This window comes from Rhinopithecus roxellana, chromosome 12 (assembly GCF_007565055.1).
Source record: "Rhinopithecus roxellana isolate Shanxi Qingling chromosome 12, ASM756505v1, whole genome shotgun sequence".
NCBI lineage: Eukaryota > Metazoa > Chordata > Mammalia > Primates > Cercopithecidae > Rhinopithecus > Rhinopithecus roxellana.
In genome coordinates this window covers 49,209,679-49,236,830 of record NC_044560.1, presented here as the reverse complement: position 1 = coordinate 49,236,830, position 27,152 = coordinate 49,209,679, and the positions used below count along the sequence as shown (strand labels likewise).

At 41.9% G+C, this 27,152-nt stretch overlaps 1 protein-coding gene across 12 annotated transcripts in view; it reads left to right on the top strand.

Moving 5' to 3' along the window:
• FGGY (FGGY carbohydrate kinase domain containing) overlaps positions 1-27,152 on the top strand; it is a 447,226-nt gene that overhangs the window by 344,908 nt on the left and 75,166 nt on the right. For 11 of the 12 annotated variants that reach the window (XR_748250.2, XM_010365749.2, XM_010365748.2 and 8 more), the window contains 2 exons: positions 5,453-5,573; positions 11,865-11,959. Coding sequence is in view for 11 of the 12 variants with exons in the window: in XM_010365749.2 (XP_010364051.2) it covers positions 5,453-5,573; positions 11,865-11,959 (216 nt within the window). In the remaining variant the exon portion in view is untranslated. The remainder of the gene's footprint in view (positions 1-5,452; positions 5,574-11,864; positions 11,960-27,152) is intronic. The other variant, XM_010365751.2, reaches the window with a different exon arrangement.

The following is a 27,152-nucleotide window of genomic DNA, read 5'->3' as shown; positions in this document are numbered from 1 at the left end:
AACTGTTTTCATAACTTTATTCCTTTAAATGATATGTATACTTATTCACACCACCAACAGAAGTGCTTTTTTAATGCTCAGATTTGTCCAGGCACCATGCATGTACGACAAAGAATGGAACTTCCCAAATAGTAATAATACTAATACCGAAGGGATATACCTTCTTTAATGCAACTGCATAGAAGTATGGAGTCAGTCAACCTGATTAAACAGCCCTTTTAGATTATACCTTAGTTTTACTGTATCTTCCTGAAGCAATTTTCTTATTGGTCTAATAGCTTGGCCAATTCAGTGAAATCAGTCAGATGTCTTTTTATGCATGGAAACTTGGTCAAAAGCACACAATTCTGACATCTATAAAAATGCAGGAAATGAATAGTAAGATGAAAATAGAGAAAAAAGTGTGCGTCAGTAGTAAAGATAATTATTTAGCTTTCTGGTTTTATAATAATGATGATGATTATGATGATAATAAATGAATTAAGAGGGTTTTTGGGGTTTTGTCTACTTGTTTGTTTTGTGTTTTTTTGAGGCAGAGTCTTGCTCTGTTGCCAGGCTGGAGTGTAGTGGCACGATCTCGGCTCACTGCAACCTCTGCCTCCTGAGTTCAAGCGATTCTCCTGCCTCAGCCTCCAGAGTAGCTGGGACTACAGGTGTGCGCCACCACATCCAGCTAATTTTTTGTAGTTTTAGTAGAGACGGGGTTTCACCATATTGGCCAGGATGATCTTGATCTCTTGACCTCGTGATCTGCCCGTCTCGGCCTCCCAAAGTGCTAGGATTACAGGCATGAGCCACCATGCCTGGCCAAGTTAAGAGGTATTTTATATTTGCCAAGCACTGTGCTAGATACATTGCACACATTATCTGATTTAACCTTATTACGTAGATATTATAATCCCCGTTCCACAGACTGGAAACCTAAGCGTATGTGTGATTAATTAACTTGTGCAGGGCCATATAGTTTGTGGCAGAGGTGGGATTTGAACCCCCAGCATTCTAAAACAAAACTAGACATGTGAAGTACAGTCATCTGCTACATAACGTTTTGGCTAACGAGGGACTTCATATATGACAGTGGTCCTATAAGATTATAATACTGTATTTTTACTGCACCTTTTCTATGTTTAGATATGTTCAGATACACAAATATTTACTATTGTGGTACAGTTGCCTACAGTGTTCAGTACAGTAACGTGCTGTATGGGTTTGTAGCCTAGGAGCAATAGGACATACTATACATAGCCTAGGTATGTAGTAGGCTATACCATCCAGATTTATGGAAGTACAGTCTATGATGTTTGCATGGCAAAATCGCCTAACCATGCATTTCTCGCAATGTATTCCCATGGTTAAAGGACACATGACTGTACTGAGGAACTTTTGTTTTCTGATTTGTTAATGTCATTGTATAAAAGAGTCCCATAGTGGAATGAATAGTTTATATTGAAATGAATAATCTTGGAAAATCAGAATGGTGTGATACTCCCCCTTTTGAGCACATGCTAAGGGGAGGACATGAAGGATGAGGCCAAACAGGATGGACCAAGGGGCACCATCACATAGTGGTAATGATAGTTACCTTTTGTCAGACACGACTGTGTGCCAGGCACCAGAGTGCCTTGCCTACTGGTAGCTTAACACTGTAACCCTGTAAGTAGATGGGTTTGTTCTCATTTTACAGACAAAGGGAGGACCATTTGCCAAGGTCAAACAGCTAGTGTGTGGTAGTTGGAATCTGAACCTTTCTCCATCTCACTCCCAGGCTCCTGCTCTTTCCACTTTACCATGCTGCATTTTCGTTTGATCTGTTTGTAAAAGCTACATGGGTGAAATAAGCTTTCAGATATTCCTAAGAATCGTTTTTACTTAACATATATTAGAAAATACCATTAATTTGGCCAGGATTGTCTCACAGAGGTCCCTTTCCTGGTAAGAGTACTGCAGCAGAAGTCCAGAAATGTATAAATGAGGTTAAACTTAATGCAGGCAGGAGAGGGGAAGAAAAAAAGCCAGCTACATTTTCTCAAGTACCACACACTTGGAAAATCAATCTTGTATTTAATGGGCCGTACATGTATTAAAAGCTATCATATTTATTCTGTCCATTGTCTTAATGACCTTTATAATACCATGAAAGGAAGGCATTTTAAGACAGAGATTTTTTTTCGATAAGGCTTTTTTGTGGAGTCCAGTGAATTGTGAGGGGTTCAGTCTGTTTTGCAAATGTATCTGGGTGTGCTGATCTTTTAGTCAAAAAATAAAAATAAATGTGCATTTTAATGGGGTATTCTGATAACAGATATTTTCCCATAATGTTCAACTTGGGAAAAAATATTTTGTTTCGTTAGCCCTGAATATTGCCAGAGCACGTATTTGTTGTCGGTCATCTGAAAGTTAAGCAAATTTCTCTCTATATGTAGTCATATCTTTGGGGGCTGTTTTGTTGGGATGAAATGAAATTAAAGAGGATTGTAATCAAGTTAACTTGGGACTGTGCAAAACCCTCCATGAAGTAAAATTCTCTCTTGATCATGCTTAATTGAAAGACCTGTCAACCACCCGGTTTATCCATAGCCTGTTCATCTGTAGTTTTCTTTGCAGAACAGACCCTTAAAAGGTACTATTTGCATTTGAAGTCTCTTGATTTGCATTCGGTTCTGTACATTCCCAGTGGAATAGCCTAATTTTAATTTAAATTTCTCTGTGAAAACATTTTTTCCAGAAAGGTGAGCACAAAATCATTTTCACACAAAGCCCTTTGATGGGACATTTCAGTAGGGTGGAGTATTACACAGATTGGAGTCTGGGACACCGAAAGGGGAGGTCCTTTAAGGAACTGCCAGACTGAGTGGGAAATTCCAGCCGACAATACCACATGGGGGAGAGACAGGCTATCTGTCACAGCCCCTCTCGAGGGAGTGCCTCTTATTTGGATCATTTCTTTCCTTTTCCCAGGAAATGTGCTTTGTTTTATTCTTGTCTCAGGCCTGCTAATCGCGTGCCCCTAAGTCCCTGATTTTAGAAATATCAAAGATACCAGTTTTGCCTGACATTTCCATACAAATTAGGAGAGAGCTATTCTCCCATCCCATACAGACTGTACTGCTTAGTCAAATTATATATCTCCTAAATGGGGATAACAATATGCAGGTTTCATATTTGCCTTAAGATTAGAGATGCTATTAAAGTGCATAGCAGAGTGCCTAGCATGTAGCTGATAACCAGAAGAACTCTCCTTGTATGCACCTTTCGTGAGCTGGACACTCTTCTACAAGTTTTGCCTTTGCTGCCTACAGCAGCAGCCTTATATGGTAGGTATTATTAGATTTCATCAAGCCTAAGACCACATTTTTAATTTTTTTGCATGTTGACATTTCTGACAATCTATAGAATTTTTAACTAAGTGAATATGATACTGTTATTCCCATGGCAAAAAAAAAAAATTGGAAATTGAGTTATAGAAAGGTTAAGGTATAAGAAATATGTGAAATGCCTAAATGCCAGCCTGGGTTTTTTGAATTCAAAACTCATGCTCTTAGCTACTACAGATTCATGCCGTTAGAGCAGACTGGGGTTGCCCGGAATCCACAGGCATCAAATGATCCATGGTGGACTTCAGGCATCTGTAGACCTCCTGAAATTATTTATAGTACTATTTTGTATGTGACTTTTTTTTCTGGGGAGGTCAATAGGTTTTGGCATATTCTCAAGGGGATTCATGACCCCCCAAAAAGCTTAACAAAGAACATCTGGGAATGATCAGCCCTAGTTAGTGTGTAGGATCTGGCCTTATATGGCACAACATGTTTGAATTTTTCTAAACACACTACATCTGTGGATTGTTTTTGGAGGCCCAGGTTTTACCTAATCCATATTTTTACCAGATTCATGAATAGCTTCAACAAACCCTGAAGACCTCTGGGCTAGAACTGCTGTGTCTTTTGCTCCTGAACTGCCCCTGTCCCTCATGATTTATGCCAAAGCAATTAGCATTTCATGTCCTATGGTTCCCAGATCACCCTCTGACCACTCCTGTTCCCAGGTTCCCCCATCCCCTGGGGTGACAGCTCCCTAGACAGCCTTGTCAAAGCAGGCTTCATTTACCCTTTACTCCCCACCGCCACAGGATGTGAGGTCAGGGCAGCATCCTGCTGACTTCCAAAACCCTATTCCTTACCTTGGCTAAACTCACTACATTCCTAGGTTTCAACCTGAACAATACTGTCACACCTTCACTAAAAAACAAGATATTGGCTCATGCCTTCTTCTTGGTGGCTACGCCATCTGTAGAGACACATTGGCCTCCCAGATCCTTGACTTTCTTATCTCTTCTGACTTCTCTTCCCTCCCCTTTAGCAATTCACTCCCACGTCTACACCTAAGACTTTGACATCTCCCCAAATTGCTCAATCTCTAAACATTTCAAAGACTCGCTACCCACCAAAAAATCCTCTTCCTCTATTCTTTCTGGAGCTCCTTTCTCAAGCATCATCATGTGGCTGCCCGCTTAAGGCCACTTCACAGTTCATCATCTTGTTTTTAGTCCTTATCCCAAATGAATTTTGATTTTTGAACTCTAGTTTTTGAACTTTCAAGTAAATTAAGATTTTTCAGATGTTCAACTATCTTATCTAAAACTGAAGAATTCTACATTAATATTCACTTCCATTACTCTAAGGCAATGTTCTTTTCTCAAACAATAACAGTTTTTACTGCGTTTAATGAACTTAGGAAGACAGGGATGAGGATAATGTGTTTTAGGAAGATATTAACACACAAGGACTGAGACACAAGGCTGAATTGAAAATATGGTGAAGCCCCGAAACAACCTGGGAATGGATTTGGCTCAGAAGCCTGCTTTTAGAGAACCACTACCTGGTTTCAGGTAATAGCAAAGGTAATTTTAGCCTGCAGCCACCCTGAAGCCTTGGAAATCATCTTCTTTATGCAATTAGAGGCTTCTTTCCATGATTCTGCTGCTGGATTTTTTGGTGCTTTTTCTAAGGAAAAAGCCTTTAGTTCCCATTTAGCAAAGGAAGACTGACCAAGATACCATTGACTCTGTTTCATAGTAGTATTGCAATCACTCCTAATACAGGGCCTGGGCTATAGTAGACACTCATTAAATATCTGTTTGAATGAACTATGTTACCACTAACTGTGTTGACCTTGTCGACTGTTTTTGTCAGTATTGTGTAACTACTGATAGAAGCAAATGGTGTAATTAAGAGGGTTTTGGAATCAGTCAGGCCGAAGTTGAAATTCCCACTCTGCGATTTAATTAATGGTGTGATCATAGACAACATAGTCTCTGTGAGTCTCAGCTTTCCGAGATAGTGTATGTAAAGCTCTTAGTACAGTGTCTAGCACTCAGTAAACATTTAAGAAATGTTCCCTAGTGTTTACTTTTGCGACTATACTGATGCTATCTTCTGCTTCTCCTTTCAAGTTGGGGACTCGCTTCATTATAGAAGCCATGGAGGCAGCAGGGCACTCGATCAGTACTCTTTTCCTGTGTGGAGGCCTCAGCAAGAATCCCCTTTTTGTGCAAATGCATGCGGACATTACTGGTAAGTCTGGGAAGGAGGAGAGAAGGTCATTTTTGGCTTGGCAGCAAATGGGCATGGCCCAGTTCTGGGTGAGGTGAGATTAGGAGGATATATGTGGTATGCTAGATTATTAAAATAATCCTGAAGTCTTTATATTCAGGATGGAGAAAGTGACTTCTATGTATATCCAACCATTGAATAATGGTGAGAAATAACAGAAAAGAAGTTGGCCAGGACTAGATCTTAATCCAAGCATTTACACAACAGTTTTGAGTACCTCTTCTGATCCACATATTGTGGAGGATATTGAAGATATGAAGATGAATAAGGCATGATTCTTGCTCCCCACCACCCAGGAACTCAGGGTCTATTGAGGAAGGGAAACAGCAAACAGGCATATTAGAGGTAGTATGGCAAAAGCTCGGAGTGAGAAAAGTACAGGGTATCATGGAAACATAGTGAGGCACCTTGTCTGGTTTGGGACCTAATGGCAGCTCAGGGCATGTGGTCTGGAAGAAGTGATAAGAAAGCTGTCTTGAAGAAAGAATGCAGAGGCTGGATGCTATAGGATCTGTGGGTCTGGTTGCAGACTGAATTTGAGCCCTAAGACCCTGCGATCCTGTGATTCCTTCTCAGCTGATCAGAATCAGGGATCATGATAGAGGTGCAGGGAATCACAAATAATGGGCTGAGCTCTTTGTGATATCAGCAGACAGTGGAGGAGAAGGATCCTTATCAGAGCCCCTAGAACCCAAGGAAGGGGCCCCATTGGCAGGAGGCTTTCTCCAGGAGGTCCTCCAGGAGGACCAGGAGGCATCAGGTCCAGAGAGACAGAGGTCCAGGCCCCTTTTACTCCTTGCCCCTGTAGTGTCTCCTGGGGACTGGTGTTCTCTCCCAGGACCCATCCCTGGGTGGACAGGTACCACCAGGGCAGGGCAAGGTGAGGGAAAGTAGGGGAGGATTGTACCCGTCCCATAGTCCCAACTCCAGCCTGATAAGAGCCCACTTGATCCTACCTACATTTATCATGATCCTTTGCTATCTGTCATCCCCTACTTTCTTACCTCTGACTTCTGGGCAGGTCAAAGTCCCTGCCCCATTATATCCTTTTTCCCCCTCCAAGCCACACAGATTCCTGCAGGTGAGAGCCTTGTCTAACACGATGGATGTAACTGATCTCTGCACATCATGAGATGAAACTAAGTAAGTCATTTATTCCCAGCCTAGAGATAAGCAGACTGAGGCACAAGTCTGAGGACAGTAAGAAAAGCATACAGTCTAAGGGCAGAACTATTGGGATGTGAAGTATAGAAAGTATTACCATTAACCAAGCCCCTACTATGTGTCAGTGTGAATCACGCTGTAGACACTTAATCCTCCCATGCCACCAAAGGGTAGAAATTGGTGCCCCCATCTTACAGACAAGCAAGCTGATGGGTGGGTAGGTGAATTTAATCGGCTATCTAAAGTCAAACAGGCAGTACGGGGCAGGACCAATATTGTAACCATGGTGTGTCTGGGCCCACCGTCCCTTTATATTGTACTGCTGACCCAGGTTTCTCGACTTTTCTGCCAAGTTTTTAACCGTTTGATGATGACCCCTCTTTCCTGAGGTGTCCAAAACCCTACAGAAGTGGGCCCTTCAAAGCAGAAGGAGGAAAGACATAAAAAGAGCCCAGATTGCCTTATAATTGCCCTCAGGAGAAAAACCATAACATTTTATCTGAAAATCAGTTGGCTGGTTCAGGTAACTTTCAAGCTTAAAATTTCATCTGTGGCATTCCAATTTCTAGCCTTCTTTTTTTTTTTTTTTTTTTTTTTTTTAGTATTTTTTGGTAGAGGCAGGGTTTCACCATGTTGGCCAGGCTGGTCTTGAACTCCTGACCTCAAGTGATCCACCCACCTTGGCCTCCCAAAGTGCTGGGATTACAGGCATGAGCTACCACGCCCGGCCCCAATTTCCAGCCTTCTGATAGCCAAAAAGCTTCCTGTTTGGATGCGATGCAGGAGGAAAGATGAAAATCAGCTTTGGACAACACAGTATTCTAGAAAATGGGAAACAGGGCCTCCCAGAGCAGAACAGCTAGCTGTGAGTGACCCCGGTACTGACTCGGCACTGCAGCCCCGGACTTTGTGAAAATGGGTCATCTTCCAGGCCCTACATCGCTGGGCTGACTCAGAAGCACGGGGGGGTGGGGAGTGCAGCAGCTTCACAGAAAGTTCTGCTTTGGAAACTGTTCTCCTCTAGGCTGTTGAATGAAAAGGCTGTTAATCATTATTTGGATTCCGATTGAAACTGGACCTTTTGTCTCTAACTATGGACCAGTTACAGTTCCAGACAAAGGGACCTTTTCTTTAGCCTGGAATTCCTCTGCCTTTGGGAGCCTGTGACTGACAAGTGATGGCAAAGTGCATCTGCCTTTGAATGCTTTGGGTTCTGCTAAACTCATTAATGCATCAGATAAAATAGTTCACATTCCAGCCAAAGCTGCCCTCTTCCTCTCCTTCACCCAGCACTCAGAGAAAAGAACACATTTGCATTTGTCCCTGTAAAAGGCACGTACACAAGCAGCCAGTATAGAGGTAGTGTCATTGGTGCCTTTAAACATTGTATTGCTCTAGTTTTCCTACAGAGACAGAGTTAGGGAGGACTGTTGACCTGGAACATGATTCTCAGAAATGCATGTGAAAAACACATTGGAATTTGGGAGATTTTTTTGGAGATAGTGTGGAACAGTGGAAAAAGCAGGAGATCAGCTCTGTCACTTTGGGCAAGTTACTTTACCTCTCTGAGTCTCAGTTCCCTCTTCTGAAACAAACAAAATTTTCATCTCCCTCATGTAGATCACTGCTGAGGAACAAATGCCCGCAAGTTTGTGAGCATCAAACTCTGTGCCTAGACCCAGTAGGTGATCAGTAAATGTTAGTTCTCTTGTTCCATCTAGGAAGCCCCGTGCCAAAAAGAAAGAGGGACATTTGAGGAAAAAAAAAAAGCGTTTATGATTTTGAAAGTGAATCTTTGCCATGTTGAGAACAGCCTGCTCTGTACAAGCAGGGAGAGCAGGGCTTTGCCAGCTTGGGAAATGTTGTCTACATGAGGAGGAAGAACCTCCTTGTACTCCGGTCATTTGGTTAACTGTGGTTTCAAGAAAGACTTGGTATATACTAAGTAATTGTAAGTTTCCCCCACTGACTTGGGACTAAATGTTCCTTCTTCTAAGTTTTATTTTTTAGTACTGGTAGTTTCAGTAAGGGTTTCCCTCTCCTGGTCTTACTCATTATTTTAATTATTTGTTCTTTCATTTATTCACTCAAAAGCATTCTCTGAGCACACCAGTGCGCCAAGCCCTGAGGTTGGCAGAGGGATGCTAAGAAGAACAGTCATGTCCAGCCAAGAGGTTCTTTATAAAACACAGAAAAAGTGCCCTTGGTCTTATGACCAATATCCAGAGTGAGTAGAGTGGGTACCCAGAGGATAAGATGTGTCAGTGTCAGTCAGGTCCAGGCAGAGAACAGATACACCCTCCAATTAGGTTAACTGGAGAGAAGTTGAATACAGCGTCAGTGTACAGAACTGTGGGCAGGGTGCTGGAAGCCCAGATAACCAAGAAGTACCTTGGGATACTAACAGCGTTTCCACCCCTGGGCTTGCAAGGGTGAGGGTAGGGAGCAGGCAATCTGAGCCTGATGGGATGTGTGAAGAGGTCAGCCCAGCAGAAGCTTAGTCAAGGATGTACCTAGAGGGCAGGGGCCCACAGCTGTGATCCCCCCTGGCCGGTCTCCCAGGCACAGAGTAGGTGGAGGGAGGAAGGGAAGAGGTGGGATTGGTCTTAGAGGCAAATGGAAGCAGGGGGTTGATTTCACCCTGGGTAACAGGTGTGAGGAGAGACATCAGAAGTAAGGTAAACTTTAAGAATAACAACTAATTCTAATTTAGTGCTTTCTCTAAGCTAGACACCATTTCAAGAGCCTTATTATAATAACAATTTTAGTTCTCACAGCAACTCTGAGATAGGTGGAATTTTAACCCCATTTTTCAGATGAGAAAGCTGAGGCACAGAAAGGTTAGGTAACTTGCCAAGAATCACACAGCTAAGTCAGTGGGGAAGCCAGGATTCAAACTCTGGCAGTCTGGGTTCAGAGCACTTTGGGCAGCAACTTGAGAGCTGATAGGGGATTCACCAGGTTCACATAGGTCTCTGGTTGGCAAGGGGAGGAGCCTGTGAGTAGTTCCTCCCTGCTCACAACTGGGGCAGCTTTTGGCAGGGTAGGAAGGCTGGGAAGTAAATGGTGTTTGGAGGCACTGTCTTCAAAAATTCCCCAGGTCCATAGGGAAGGCTGGGTGGTCACAGTCGCACACCCATCTGTACCATTCCTAGGATTCTTCAAAGGTTTGTAGTGCTGTCTTCTGCTGGGGTCAGCACAGCCCTTCAGTGTGGCCTGGCATCTGTCCTTCCCCTCTGGATGGTTGATGGGAACCTTTAGTGTCCCTTCCCCACTTATCCAGTTTTTAGCCCAGGTCTAGTATATGCAGAGAGGCTTCACTTGCCATCCACCTGAATTCTAACAGTAGCAGCCATCATTTCTCCAGGGCTTACTGTAGGCCAAGAAATGTGCTAAGCACCAACTATGTGCCCTCTCATTAAGCCTCACAACACACCTATGTGGTACATCTTATGATCATTCCCATTTTGCATTTAGGGAAACCAAGGCTAAAAGAGTGTAAGTGACTTGCTGGACACAGAGCTAGTGGAACGAGGAAACAAACTCAGGTCTGAGCTTCTCCCAGCATTCCCACCCGACACCATGTTGGCAGTGCCTTAAGCCCTGGCCCAGATAAGGGCTGGTATTTCTAAATTCTGTGGGGTGTCAGTGGGAATTTGGTCCCCTGCCCTCTTTCTCTGGGTAGCTGGAGGAAAGAATTGAGTGGGGAGGTAATGGGATGTAGAGAGAGTGCCTCGGGAAAATCTCAGACAAGCTAGGAAAAGAAATTTAAGCTTTGGGAAAATAACTCTTACGGCTTGAGTACAAGAAGGTTTTACACCTCTGTAAAGTTTGCTGCCATCTCCGGATACCTCTGTAAAGTTTGCTGCCATCTCCGGATGAGCAGACCAATCTATACATTATAGACCTAAGAATCCTAAATTATTTCTATTAATCTTAAACCTACCATGAACCCTCAACCTCTGCGCGTTAGCATACGGAGGGCTCCTCCCTGCCTGGTGGACCCCTGCTCACCCTTCAGATGCCTGTTTAAGCCTCATCTCCACTGTGATCTGTGAGGACCACTACCCCAGAAATGTGTTCCCTCACCATTCAGTCACTCACCGTGTGCTAGATACTGGTCTAAATGCCAGGGATTCAGCAGTAGACAAAACAGGGTCCCTCCCCTCATGTAGCTTAAGTTCTTGCAGGGGAGACAGACATTAAACAAGTAAGTAAAATACAATGTTGGAAGGTGGGATGAAGCAGTTAAGGGGGTAAGAAGTATTGAGGGAAGTTGTAATTTTAAATTTTAAATCTGATGGCCGGGGAATGCTCGGTAGGAAGGTGATGTTTGCAGAAACACTTGAAGGAGGGGCCGGCAATTAGCATGTGGGCATCTAGGAGGAAGTGTTCCAGACAGGGAACAGCATGGGTGCTTCCGAAGCACACTCAGGAAGCAGCAAGGAGGCCAGGACTATGTGGCTGGAAGGAGAGAAGGAGGATATCAGAGGGGGAGAAGTGGGGCCAGATCTGGGAGGGAGGGCCCCTTGTCAGCCACTGTAAGGACTGTGGCATGTACCCTGAGAGAGGGGAGAAGCCCTGGAGGGATGAATCATACCCTGTCTTGCTACCTCCTTCCCTTAGCATATCTCAGTTAAAGAACCAACCCCCTGGTTGGAGAGAGAGTAGCCTTCCTCTCTCTCATCCATCTCTCTCTGAAACCTGAATAGCAGGGCACGGTGCGATTCATCTCAGTATTCCCTAGGCCAGCAAAGCACTTAATAAACATCTGTGGATCTGAACTTGAATCAAATGGCAGGTAGCAGCTTGCAGAAGCCTGAAAAACCTGGGCACTGAGGTCTCATGAGTTGATATATATGGTGTTGGCTCCCTTGGGCCCTTGGCTACTGCACCAGCAGGCACAGGCAGTGAAATCTTTTAGAACCAAATAATCCCAAGGAACAAGGAAGGGAGGACTGTCGGGAGTCGGGAGGGGGGCCTGCTGCTGCCCTCATGTCAGGTGTTTTTGCCACTGTGGCTGCTTGCTGGCTCCTCATACTCCCCTGGCTCTGCTCCCTAACCAAGGTGTGGCCTTGTCCTGCGCAGGCATGCCTGTGGTCCTGTCGCAAGAGGTGGAGTCTGTTCTTGTGGGTGCTGCTATTCTGGGTGCCTGTGCCTCAGGGGATTTCGCTTCTGTACAGGTATGTGAAGACCAGGGGGTGGGCTGTGGCTCCTCCCCTGTCTGAGGCCAACCTTCCTCTTGACAGCAGCTCGCATTTTACAAAACACACACAGGATATAATTAAGAAATGATAGGTTCCAGCCAGGGAAAGCACAAACACTTCTAGCCTCAGACATATTTATTGCAGTTTTCATTTGACTTGGCCTCGGTTCGTGTTGGTCGTTCTGTTTTTCAGTTGTTTTTGTTTTTTATTTCTTCTTTAAAATACCTTTTAAATTATTCCTTTTAAATTTCCCCTTGACCACTTTTCTTTGAGCACATGAAACAGGTAAGCCTCAAAACCTCAGTTTTTCGTGTGTATTTCAGATTTTTAAAAGCTTATGGCAATCCCACCATTTTCCAAATACGTTTAAGGCCTCTATCAGCAAGAGACACAAATGACAATGTTAGTATTAAATAAAAAAGGAATTAAAAGGGAAAATAAGGAACAAAGATATAGGAAGAAGGAAACAATTTGGTGGCTGTGATTAAACACGTAATTTGGCTCTGAGCTTCCTGGCAGCCAAGACAAAAAAGAACACATGATAAATTGCATAATTCTTATTTTCAAAAAGAGGAAACATACTAGTTTCTGGTGAGAGGCAGAACTTTCCCTCCTACCAAATTGCGAAAGACTTTGCACACATGGGGCTTTGTGGAGAGGTTTTGAGTGCTAAAATAATACAAGATAAAGAACGAATGTGGTGTGGAGGCTAGGAGCATACAGGCTCTGGCATTAGACCACCTGGGCTCAAATCCTGGCTTGACTACCTGCCAGCTCTTGTGGCCTAAACACTCTTCTCTGTACCTCCGCTTCTTTATCTGTAATAGTAATTAACCGTACATCGTGAGTTCTTTCTGTGTGTCAAGCATGCTCATTTAGTCCCTGCAACAACTCTATTATCCCCATTTTATGGTTGAGGAACCTGAGGCATAATAACTCAGCCTAAATGAAACAGCTAGTAAATGCCAGAATCAAGAAGTCTAGCTCCTACTTCTCAACTGAATGTTTAAGAGATATTTGTTCAGCTAAGCAGCAGAGTGTCCAAATGACTTGCTCATGCTCTCAAGGTTAGGACTACAAGCCAGATAACTAGTAGCTCCGTAATTAGAGTTTCATTTATTGTGAACCTCTTAATGTGCCAGACACTGTGCTAGGTGCTTTTTGTATAATCTTCCTAATACCTATAACAATGCTTCATGAACCACAGAGATTGGGCAATAGAGATCCAGAAAGCTTACAAAACTTAAGGGTACACTGTTAGGAACAGATAGATATAAAACTGTGATGTTGTTTGTACTGCATTTTGGAAAATGTGCTACACTACACACTCTCCAAGCCTCTGAAACTAATGACTGTGAAATCTCCCTCACAAGGAATTAAATCCACTCATGAATTCTTGTGGGTTCTGAGTGAATCTTTTTTTTTTTTTTTTTTTTTTTTTTTTTTTTTGAGACGGAGTCTTGCTCTGCCACCCAGGCTGGAGCGCAGTGGCCGGATCTCAGCTCACTGCAAGCTCCGCCTCCCGGGTTTTTTACGCCATTCTCCTGCCTCAGCCTCCCGTGTAGCTGGGACTACAGGCGCCCGCCTTGTCGCCCGGCTACTTTTTTGTATTTTTAAGTAGAGACGGGGTTTCACCGTATTAGCCAGGATGGTCTCGATCTCCTGACCTCGTGATCCGCCCGTCTCGGCCTCCCAAAGTGCTGGGATTACAGGCTTGAGCCACCGCGCCCGGCCCTGAGTGAATCTTTAAACAAAGATGGTATAGTTTAATTCTTGACTTTTTCTGGATGGTCTCCTCCTTTCTCAAAAATAGCACATGGAGATATTTGTTGTTGAAATATCAATAAATGGTCAATTATTATTTTAATGTATCAGCTGACAGAGATGTTCTCACAATTAGATATCTTGCCCTTCCTGTGACAAATTATAAAAGTTAAAACAGGAGGGATGCTTACTAAGGTTCTACAGAGGTTACCCTGTGTTGTGAACTGAATATTTGTATTCCTGCAAAATTTGCCCTAACCCTCAATGTGATGGTATATGGAGGTGGGTCTTTGGGAGATAATTAGGGTTAGATGAAATCATGAAGGCAGGAGCCTAGTCTCATGGGTTATGAAGGTCTGATGGGCCCTTATACAAAGACACCAGAGAGCTTCCTTGTTCTCTCTGCCATGTGAAGACACAGCAAGAAGTCCATTTCTACAAGCTAAAAGAGGGCTCCCACCAGACCCTGACCTTGCTGGCACCCTGATCTCAGACTTTGAGCCTCCAAAACTGTTAGAAGATAGATTTCTGTTGCTTAAGTACCCAGTCTATGGCATTTCGTTATAGTAGCCTGAGATAAGACACCTCATTTAATCTTGACAGTCATCCTGCTTGCAGGATGCATGTTTTTATCCTTCTGTGATAGGAAACCAAGTTTCAGAGATGTTTGAAGTTATTTGTCCAAGGCTACACAGAAAGGGTAGAAGCAGAATTGAAATGAAGGTCTCTCTGGGTCTGTATCTTATCCTGATTGTCATTCTTTTTCTAATGTGTTCGATTGTTTTTTCTTTAAAAATATTTTCTGACTTCTTAAGTGTTCAGTGATGTATTTTCTGAAAAGAAATGCCATAGGTCACAAATCAGGAGATAGTCTGTAGCTCAAACAAAGAATAGCATGTCAAGATGAGGCTGCTATACCAGATGCTTCATACCATGACTTATGGCTTCGTTGATATCTTATTCAAAACTGGGATTTCCAGCTCCAAAGGAATTCCACTCACATCTTCCCCTAATTGGAAGCTGAGCTTAATTCCACACTGACATCTTGGCTACGTGAGATTTGCTGTTAGTCTTCTGGAACAGAATCTAAGATATGGTAGATCAGATTTGGAACTGATGACTTGAGTAGCAGCTGCAAGGCTCACAGTGTTGTAAAGACAAGCTCATGTCTCCTGTTCAACCCAAGGATGTGTGTGCCTGTCCTGATCGTTTTCAAGAGACACAATCTAGTAAAGGGAGCCCCCAGCTGAGAGAGGCCTGAGGTTTTATCTGTCATCGCTTACCTGACAGAATCCCCATAGTCTGGAGTTGTGTGCTTGCTTTACTATCCTCAGACAATGTCATTTGTTCTCTCTGGGTACTTGTTTTATTTGTCTGTTTTATGTATTTTTTTTTTTAATGTTTAAATAAGAATTGCCACCCATATGGGACTATTGAGATAAAGAGCCTTTGAAAGTTCCAGTGACCTCTCAGATGTAATCAATGTCATTAGAATGATAAAATGTTTGGAACTGCTTTGAAAATGAAAATGTATGTAGACTTAGCATCATTTGCTCCACTCCAAAGAAGAGGGAACAACCTTTGTGCCCCAGGTCTGGGGACCAGCTCCAGATTCTGGCAAGGTGAGGCAAAACTGAATTGCTTTCTTTCTGTGATTCATATTTTTAACCTGAACTTCAATACAGTCTTTTCTTTGAACTTCAGAGACCCTGGCTTGGTTTGCAGGGTGCCTGCCTTTCCTTCCTTAAGAAAGTTGAGCAATTCCAGCCAGCACCTCAACTATTCCAGCAAGTCAGATGTTTTATCTTCTCATGGACCACACATCTGGTGGTTAGATGGAGGATTTCACTTCTCATCTAGATAGGCCGATTTTGGTAGACTCAGCCAGAGTCACCTACTTCAGATGCTGGGAAGGCTGGGAAGAATCCAGAGGACCCAGACAGCAGAGGTAGGGAAAAGTTTTATATGCTTCAGGAGACAAGGTTTCCGAATTTCATAGGCCCCTGAATGGATGATTTTCAGCCAGGGGTGGAGTCCTATACCTTTCTTGGGTGATATCAATGGATCCACAGCTGTAGATTTTGCTTGTAGCTATTGTAGACTCTGTGTATCTCAATTCTGGGAGAATTTTATCAGGGAAAGGGAGACTGAATGGAATTTTCTGGTGGGGCCTTAATGAAAGATTGGCCAACAACAAGATCTATTGATATTGCAAATTTTGAAACATGCTGACAATTCCTAGCTTCCTTGTTCTGTTCTTTTATCCATTCAGATTCTCCTTCTCTTAGTTTGTCTCTGTCTCTCTTCCCCTGTTCTTTCCTGCTTTCTCTCCCTTTAGACATCTAAAGTCTTCTTACTATTTCTTCGTCAAATTTGGATCTCACAAAGGAGACTGATACACCCATTCGTTCATTCTAAAGAATACAATGACTAATACTATCTTAAAGAGCTGTCCCTCTTTAGAAAGGGTGTTTTCCTTTTAGTAGTTTTCAAAACTGTGTCTTTACTGAAGAGTACCATCTCCTTGAGGACAAATATTCTCGAAGGCAAATCATGATCACCTTTATATCTGCAGTTTAATGAATAATATGGAATCAAGCCACAGATATGCTGCTCTTACGGTAAAAGTTTAGCTATTGAATAGGTGGGAGGGGACACAAAGAAGGCAGTCCACTTCCCCTCCCTTTACCCTTAGGAATGTGGAATCCCTGTAGTCTTGACCTCTGTGACCTTTCTGCTTGATCCCTCCCCCATCATCAGTAGAGTACAAAATGATCCTCTATAATTCTGAATATCTTGGAAAACAAATAATTATAACTAGAAGCTGAGAGTGTTCCATAACACTTCTCTAGGCTCCCAGGTCCTGGAAAATCAACATTCTAAGAAATACAAGGACAAATAAGTAAAACAAGAAGCAGTTTCAAGTCGTTGTGAGAGAAAACCCAATCAAATGGCAAAGAGACAGCAACATGAAATGACCCTCCACTTTCTGTTTCCTTCAGGCCCCCTGCAGATGTCATTAACTTTCTGTAATTTCTTATCTTCAGGGGCAGTTTTTATTCAAGTCTTTTTAGACAAAACAAGCTTTAATTCCAGCAGTGCTATTTGTCTTGAACCACTACGCCTCACCCTTGAAAAAAGGGAGCGGAGGAAGCATCTGAAGCAAAAATCAGTAAAAGGAGACAGTGACAAGAGATCAAAATGCATTCAGCAGTCAGTTTAAGGGGAGTACCAGTGTAAAGAAAATAAGCCTTTGGAATCAGCCAATTAATCACAGACCTTCCTTCCTCCCGCTGCGTGAGCGTTGCCACCCCTGTAAATCACTGACTCCATGCACTCCCACCATCAACTTTCCCTGTCACGTTCCAGACAGACTCCTGTGTCTTCAAGACCAATACATATAAGTGGCCAGTTGAGAGCTGTGATTACTCACCCTTTCTGCAATGTGTGCCCACAAGATAAACCATCTATGCTGACCGCAGTGGTCGGTCTACCCTTGAGGTCAGTCCTTGCAAACATCCTCATTGCTTAGCTGAAACCTCTCCTTCTGTTCTTTTTCATGAAATTCACTTCATTTAGAGCCAGTTATACTTATCACCTGTTCTGCATTTCAGAGCCTATGATTTTTGCGTACAACATGTCTCCCATTCTGTTTTGTTTAGTAAGAGTCAACTTTCTGTGATTTTTTTTTTTTTTTTAGCTCTATTTGGCTTTCTATCACCATAAATACCAGTGTTGCTATTTGCAAAATAAAGCTGATTATCATTATCTTAGTTTCCAGAGGTTAGGAAAAACTGAAATACTGTAGATGTTCAGAAGTATGAAACCATCCCATTTCTTAGTGCATTCAATTTAATTTACTTGCACTTTTTTTTCTTTTTCTGGAATACTAACATTTCATGTTCATTGGGGATAAAAATAAGAAAATGTAATTAAGATGAAAGAAAATATGAAAACATTTATCTTGTTATCCTAAAATAACCTATTTTAAATTATTTACTTATTAACTATTTAATATTATGGTTTCTGTTCTCTGAGTCTTTTTGTACATATTTTTAAATCATTTTATAGTTTTAAATTACAAAACGTATTATACAATGCATAAAGTTTTATCTTTATGGACCTTTTTCCTATACTCAAAAATATGTAGTAAACTTCTTTATTTATCATTTTTGTAGGCTGCATAATTTTCTACCTGGTAGAATATATTATAGCTTATTTCACCAGTCCTCCAGACTTGAATATTTAGGTTTTCTCCATTGTTTTAAAGAATGCTGCAACTGACATCTCTGTAACTAAATGTTTGCACACATCCTAAATTATCTCTGTAAAATAAAATTAGAGGCATATAATTGTTCCAGCAAAAAGTATGCCCAACATTTAGGGTTCGGATACATAGTAATAATTTATACTCTCATCAGTTGGGTCTGAAAACTCAGGGTTTACATTTCTTGTATATAAGGAATCTCTTGCCATGGATTTTAGTTCCATTTTAGTTCCATTTAGCTTTCATCCCCAAGCCTCTTATAATCCTACTTATTTCACATATGGTCCTGATATTATCAGCTTTTTTTTTTTTTAGTAGCCTTTTGCCCTTTGCTGCTTAAGTTTTGCTTTAAGCCTTTTGCCCTTTGCTGCTATGTGTTTCTGGATGAGATTCTGATTCCTAATTAAATAGATTCAGATTACTGATTGAATTTGCTGAGTATCCTGTCCCATATGTCAATGTCCCTCAGAAAGTCAACAGAAAACTTTGGAATGGCATAATAATTAATCATTGAAAGAAGAATTCAATTAAGAATATGAAGTTGGACCTAACATTCGTTATTCTTATTGCCACACCTGGTTAACAATACATTTTTTTTTTTAAAGAGTTTTCTCGACCCCTCTGGGGGTGGGGGGAAAGAATAAAACAAAAATAGATCAGGTTCTGATTAATTTATAAAACCTCTGGTTCCAATCCAGTTTGCAGAATGATACCATGGCTATAAAAGTCAAAACATTAGCTGAAAATTGTAATTTTTTTAATGAAATTATTTCAATATAAGATACATATCATTTGACTCTCCTGTTCCTTACAGAGTGATCCAAGAACAGGACCTGTTACTTTCCATCTATTGTCATTCATAGACTCCTTGAAGCAACCCGGTAGTTGGTAGCAGCGACCTTTGTGCAGATGAGGACTCTGAAGCACAGAAATGTTGTATAACTTGTTTAATACAAAGCCCATGCTCTTTGTATTCCATCAGACCGTATCCTATAAATACATATACATTGCTAGGGAAGTACACGATGGCAACTCAGACACCTCTCACAAGGTGGTATGGCTTATAAAAAATAGCATTACACATTTGTCATCGTTCCTTGGTTGAGTGGTCCACACAGAAATGAAAATAAGCAGAGTGCCCTCTTTGGTATGGAAATATTCTAATTCATTTCCCCAGAGAATGACCATACTCATCGGTATTATTTTGCTCTACTTATTTGCTTTTAATCATAATATATGCCTGTTTACTTTTTATAGACATAAAAAGGTAGATTTAAAAAATGCCCTTTAGGTAGATATAAAAAGCACTTTAATTAAGAACATGAATTAAAAGATACTTCAATAATGAAGTACAATAGATTAAGGAGTACTTTAATAGACTAAAAGAACTTGAATTAAAAGATACTTAAATGCTGTTGTTGTTAACACAAAGATTTAGGCTAACAAAACGTATTTTCCCAAATATATCTGTCACCTCCCCCCTACAATTTTTATTCAGGAATGTAAGAATTGGGCTTTTATAAAAGCAACCAATGGCTAAACATCTACTAAGTTCTTAGAAACTTTGAAGGATTACAGAACTCTCTTTCTATAATAAGGTTTACCTGTTTGACTTGATTTTGTTAAATATGGCACTTCATACTGTGTAAACCTAAACAAAAATGTGTAAGATTTATCTCATTGAAAGAAGTGCCTGTAAGTAATTAATTCCTCACTCTAATTACTATTTATGCCTTTACTTTTTATTATAAATGTTCTTTTTGGAATAAACTAGAAATAGGTTTTTTTTTTCTTTACACTAAAATAACCGATGAATAGCAATGAAATCCTTGCTGTATAATATTCAACACAGTAAATTAAGCTATAGATTCAAATGAGAGATCAGAAAAGACAAGGCTTTTAGTTAAATCAGTAATATTCTGTGATTGCAAAAATTGCCTTGAAAAATACACACACACACACACACACACACACACATTACATACTACTAGAAAAAGTTTGCGATTCGATTCAGAGTGTGGAAGGTACAGTGTCTTTTTTTTTTTTTTTTTGAGACGGAGTCTCGCTCTGTCGCCCGGACTGGAGTGCAGTGGCCGGATCTCAGCTCACTGCAAGCTCCGCCTCCCGGGTTCACGCCATTCTCCTGCCTCAGCCTCCCGAGTAGCTGGGACTACAGGCGCCCGCCACCGCGCCCGGCTAGTTTTTTGTATTTTTTTAGTAGAGACGGGGTTTCACCGTATTAGCTAGGATGGTCTCGATCTCCTGACCTCGTGATCCGCCCGTCTCGGCCTCCCAAAGTGCTGGGATTACAGGCTTGAGCCACCGCGCCCGGCCTGGTACAGTGTCTTAAAAGAGTTTCAGTTGCAGCATTTAGGCCAATGATCAAGAATATGCAGAAGAAAACAAAAGCAATCATAATTATAGTTTCCTAACAGAGGTATTTGATCCTCTGCAGTGAATAATAAAAATCTAGCATGCTCTAGGATCAGAATCTTGAGTAGCATGTATTTAATTGTATGCATTTCAAAGAAATTGGAACATTTTAAAAAGTTACACCATATTAAAAGTTGTATAGCTCACACCTGTAATCCCAGCACTTTGGGAGGTTGAGGGGGGCAGATCACGAGGTCAGGAGATCGAGACCATCCTGGCTAACACGGTGAAACCCCATCTCTACTAAAAATACGGAAAAAAAAAAATTAGCTGGGTGAGGTGGCAGGCACCTGTAGTCCCAGCTACTCAGGAGGCTGAGGCAGGAGAATGGCCTGAACCCAGGAGGTGGAGCTTACAGTGAGCAGAGATCGCGCCACTGCACTCCAGCCTGGGCGACAGAGTGAGACTCCATGTCAAAAAAAAAAAAAAAAAAGAAGTTGTATATAAAGACATTTTCTATAGTATTATACAATTTTACAAATGAGTATTTATAATTGAGTATTCCTCAATTTTACAAATGAGGAAACAGGGTTAGAGAGAGTAAGTGAGTTACCAAAGCCAATGGCTAGAAAGTGAGAGAGCCAGAATCCAAGTACTAACCTGAGATTCCCAAACCAAGGACTGTTCAGCTCAGCCACAACTGGAAATGGACTCTTACGGGGGTAAGTGATTACCATTATTTTAAAAACTAGTATCAGAAATAGATGACAAGAATTTAAATGAATATCAAAATATCCCTTTGGTAAATGTTGGTGTCCTCACAGGTAAACAGAGGGCACCCTCAGAGTAATTTGAGAGTGTTTAAAAGAGGGACTGTTTACAAAATTGCAGTCATAGAGACAGAGAAATCACTGGGAGAATGTGACCCTGGGGTTTGTAACAGCTGGGCCTGTAGAGGTGAGCGAACAGTGCAGTTACTGGAAGCCCAGAACAGAGGGCTGTGTGGAGACTGCACAGTGACCCTGGAAGAAAAGGGCTGCACTGTTAACCCTATTCTCCCTCTATTCTCCCTCTCTTTAATCTCATGCCAGCCTCACCATTGGCTGGAATCAGAGTCAGACAGCAAGGAACCTGTTGATGTATTCTGTATAAGGTCACATCTCTAAGCTCAGAGGAGGGTGGGAAGAGATCTTCAGAAGCCCTGGGAGATATTCAACTGAGTCACCCAGCTTGGACTATTCAGAGTGGTCTGCAGGCTAGAGGGCAGTCTCTAAATGGTTAGTTCAAGTTTGCTGTGAAACAAGGAACTTGCATCAGAATGTAAATCAATTATGTCACCAAGTGTACTGTTTAGTTCAGCTGTCATTTTATTCATAGCAGGATGTTCTCAATTAAGGAATCGGTGTGCTGGCTTACATCCTGGGGCAAACTCCTTTCACCATTACAGACCGGCCCTTTGAATAGCACTGAACTAGAATCCTTGCTCTGTAGGTAATGATAAAAACACTGGAATCCCTTTCCTTGCTTTGATTTTCCTACCTTACATTCTGCTAAAGAGAAGAAAACAAGTATTTGTCTGTACCTATCCTGAGCCTGGCACTGTGCTAAGGTACTTTAGATGACATTTAATTCTTGCAAGTTAGATTATTCACTTCATCTTTACAGACAAGAAACAGGCCCAGAAAGTTTAAGTAATGTGCCTATGGTCTAACAGCTAGCAAGTGACAGAGCCAGCACTCAAATCCAGATCTGACTCCAAAGTCCATGCCTCTCACTGTTTGTAGGCTATCCCAGGACTGTGCTTAAAATTATCTGACATTAACACCAAGAAATAAAGCAGCGTTGTTGGAGGATTGCCTTATATGGAGACCTATGACTATGTTCTGTATACATATGCTATTCATGATTCCTGGGAATAGATGCAACCCAGCTCCCCCTAAATCAGATAGCACTGTTTGTGAATACGATGTTACTCCATGTTATAAGGCCTTGCCCAACCCAGCCAGCCAGGTCAGAGATGAATTCAGTTTGTTTCTAAGTGGCTGTTGTCTGTTGGCATCTCTTTTTAAACCTGGGAGGTCGAGAAGAAGATAGGGAGAAAGAATTCATGAGAGGGATGCATTTCCTTAGAAATGTTATTAATTGGCTGGGCAAAACAAAAGAAGGAAATAACATAGCTGCTCCTTACTAAGTAAAGGCATCGTCTTCCCTTATCTCATTAAAAATTAAAAGCACTCTTGGTTTAAGTAGGGCAAATTAGTAATTAAGTGCTATATAATGAACTTGTATAAACAGAATATTGAAGGGGAAACCAAATTAATCACTCCACTGGCTTGTTTTTGCCCCCATTAATGCACCTTTTACTCAGGTCCTTCCTGTGATACCAGGATGCATTTTCTGCTCTCCTCCGCTGCTGGAGATTGGGTGGACTGTGATAGCCTGGCTGACAGATGACAGTGGACTAGATCTGGAAAAGTTGTGTGTGGGGGCCTCAAATCAAAGTAGGTGATGAGGATGGCTGTTTCATTTTTTAAGCCAAGGCTCATCAGTACAAGCCTACATGTGACAGGAACACCCTTAGACAGTAGCAGGACAAGGAAGAATTAGACACAATGTCAGTACCAAAGGAATTCCCAGTCTACTGGTTGGGGGAGGTTGGACACAGATGAATACAATTATGAAAAAGTCTAAGGTAATGGCAAAGACTATTTGCTTGGGCTCAAATCTTGGCTCTGCCACTTACCTTGGGTAAGTTACTTAGTTTCTGTGTGTCTCAGAGGCCTCACCTGTAAAAGATAACAGTAGAGATATATTATCTTGTAACTCATTTTGTAAGGAGTAAACATGTTACTGCATATAAAGCAAAATAGTCTTATTAATGTTGGCTATTCTTTAAGTTGCAATTACTCTGCAATGGAATGGTGGGGCATTTGAGGAGTGACTTCCACTGTCTTAAGAGGGCTGGGAAAGTCTTCCAGAGGAGGCAGCCTTTGGCTGATGATCAGGGCACCATGGGAGCCCCCAGGCCTATGCTCTTCATCTTTGCAGCAAAGTGCCTCCTCTGAAAGCAGAAGAAAGAGCTTGGGCCTCAACCCAGGACAAATACCTCTCCATTTCAGCTCAACACAGTAAATATTAGTAATGACAGCTGGATCCTCAGTCTTATGATATTTTAGCAACTACCTGCCAAGTATGTGGGGTAAGGAGTAGGAAGAGTAAGTGAGCTGAGTCCATCACAGGCAGGGTAAGAGGAAATCAAATGCAGCAGCAGAAAGTAGCCCTCTAAGTCACCTTGCTGAACCTCACGGTGATGGCATCTCCTCGGCTTGCTAGCTGTATGAACACACCTGGCTGCGCAAGCTACTTAATTGCTCTGAGCTCAGTTCCATATTAACTTATCCCATTGAGTTTCTGCAAAGATTCTGTGAATGAAAGCACATTTAACACAATGCCTGTTCAGCAGAAAAGTACTATTATCATTCCCTGTGTTCATTTGATCTTCACCACAACCCTATGAGGTAGGTGGTACCTACCTCATTGTGCCACTCTATTAAGCAAGAAATTGAGGCACCAAGCTATTGAAAAGCTCACCTAAGATCACCTAGACGGTTAGTGGCTGAACGATGGTTTAAACTCAAGTGGACTGGCTCCAGCCCTGCCCTCTGCATATTCCCCACAGCCCTGTGCTTTGGAGGGCACCTATAGCTACATTTACATGTCACATGCTAGAAACAGGGTAGATGCTTCTCGAGGATGTCCAGACCTCTCACTCACTATTGAGGAAGAAGTTCTTTCCTTCTGCTTTAGGGAATGGTGGGGTAGAGCCTACAGCTATGGTGACCCTTTGACAGGTGGGGCAGGTAGAGCAGGCGCAAGTGACTCACCAGAGAGCATTAGCCCTAGGATGCAGTAGGAATGCAGCTGTTGCACTGATCTTGACAGTTTTGCTTAGCGAACAGAACAATTTATTTGTCATTCATACTCTGCTTCCATAAAGGATTTAAGAAAGCGTACAATAAGTGGCTAAATAGGTTACTGGAATAAAACTCACAAGTTAGAAACAATGTAAAAAGAGGAAAAAACACAGACACACACACACAAACACAAAACATGGGACGATACCAGCAAAGGACAAAGTGATTTGATTCTGTATCAGGTAGGAGAAAAGTATGAATACTAATATTTGTACTCAAAGTACTACCAAAGGATGTTGAAAATCAGATTGTTTAACTCTAGATTGGTGAGTGCCACACCAAATATCTATGGGACAGATCTGGCTTATCTATGGTCTCTGACCTGGACTAGGTAGTTATTATGATGTTTTTAATGAGGTCTCACTCTGTTGCCCAGGCTGGAGTGCAGTGACATAATCACGGCTCACAGCAGCCTCAAACACCTGTTCAAGCAATCCCCTGGGGGTTATTTTGACTGAACTCCACACAAGGCAAAACTGGGAAATATGTGAAGTCATGTGGAGTCAAAGAAGTATACCAGTTCTTTAAAAGAGAGCATGTTTTTCCCTATACCAAATTCTAAAATACTTATTTCTTTAAAAAGGAACTTAGAAATCATTCCATGGAACTCTTATAGAAGAAGGCAGAATTCATTATATACCACCTTGCTGAGAGCCCAGATCATGACATTGAAACCTGACTTCGGGTCTAGATAGCTTTTTGGAGATGTCACTTGACGACTCAGGGATACCAAGAATACCCCAGTTTGGTAGATAGATAGCATGTCCCTTCACCTTTTTCCATGAATATTCTTTCCCTTGGCCAGCTTTGCAAACAAAGTTGTGTTACTGACCTAGGAGTGTCTCATAGGACCTCAGTAGTAAAGCTTTGTACCAGCCTGGCATCAGAGAAGTGCTAAAATGAAGCACCCATCAATCGAGAAGGGCAACAGATGTTGAAGCATATCAAATGTCGGTAAACAGCAAGCCCACAGAGACTGCTGAACTTGGCATCCTCATAGCAAAAATACCCTGGTGCCTTTAAGAGAGAACGCTGTGGATTTTTATTAACCACATTAAGTGATGTATTTTTTTTCTCCATTTGGACAATTGCTACCCTATGAAATATTTTCCCTGAAAGATGGTCTGCTCTCCTCTATTTTTCTTTTTTAGTCTCTACTTTTTTAAGGGCAAACTTAATGCTCACAGAGTGTTCTAGGCTCTCAGCCCTGGATATAGGTCTCCAGTAATTGAGAGGAGTTTCATGTTCAGCTTATCTAATACCCTCTCTTTTACTATTAGCAGTATGATTCATATTATAAGTAATAAATCGGGCCATATTTCAATCCTGTAGCTGTGCACTAAATTAGACCCTTTCCCTCTATAAGCCTGCTTACTTATTTGTATAAAAATAAGACTATTAAGATCACATACCTCATGCAATTGTTGTGAAAATTAAATGAGATGATATGTAGAAAGTATTTGGCACAGTTACTGGTATGACTAAACTCTCAATGAGAGGTATACAAAATTATAGTAATATTTATGATGATAACTATCATTACTATTAGCTGACTATAAATCACATGCTGTATTAATGCTTTACATACATTACTGAAAGATGGCTGGTCTGGTCCTTTGCCTGTTTGCTCTCGGAGAGTGCTCCTTCCCCTGCTCTGCTGTGTATTACACTTCCTAGGCTCCCTTGCACCTGTCCTCTGGGTAGGCTTGGTCAATGGTAGATACCGGTGGGAGAATGACTGATGTGCAGGCAGAAGTCAGGTCTTTTCTCCCATTCACTACAGCAGCAGCTGCATCTTCTATCTGATTCCAGCTCCCAGCCTTTCTCAGGTCCCTGTTCTGGCCACTCAGCTTTTCTTTGGTTTCTTTTCCCTGCTCCTGGCTCTGGTCACACCACTGCCTCCTGTCATCCTTGATTCCTAAGAGGGGTAGCATCTGTCTGCTGTTGGTAACCCCTCTGTGGCTTCAACAACCTGTTTGGCTTCTAGTTTTCTTCCGTCACCAATGAAACTAATTTCCTTTTTTTTTTTTTTTTTTTTTTTATTTTTTATTTTTTGAGACACAGTCTCACTTTGTCGCCCAGGCTGGAGTGCAGTGGCGCCATCTCGGCTCACTGCAAGCTCTACCTGCCAGGTTCACACCATTCTCCTGCCTCAGCCTCCTGAGTAGCTGGGACTACAGGCACCCACCACCATGCCTGGCTAATTTTTTGCATTTTTTTTTTTTTAGTAGAGACGGGGTTTCACCATGTTAGCCAGGATTGTCTCGATCTCCTGACCTCGTGATCCGCCCGCCTCGGCCTCCCAAAGTGCTGGGATTATAGGCGTGAGCCACCACATCCAGCTGAAACTAATTTCTTATATTTAATTCCTCCTGTCCAAAGACCTAGAGTAGCTTCAGCTACCCTGACTGGACTCTGATATCATTGCTTTTAAATACTAAAAAAAAAAGTAGTCCTTATACAGAATTCACTTCTCGTCCTCTCCATGTTGGAATGAGCCAAGCCAACTGGAGAAGGGATGTCCGGTTATCATGGAGAGAAATTCACTTTGACTAAAGCCCAAAAGACAATAAATTGACCTAAGCATCTTTGATGAATACTGCCTATACACCCAACTGAGTTTGGCATTGAGGCCAGAGCCTCAGGTAGCTTATCCCCTCTCTGAGGAGACAAGACTAGACTCCAAGTCATAGCCAAGCACAGCACAAGATAGTGTCTAGTAAGAAGGAATAGGAACACCTCTTCCTTGAGCCAGAGCCCTGGACCATTCACTATTCTAGGTAAGTCACTA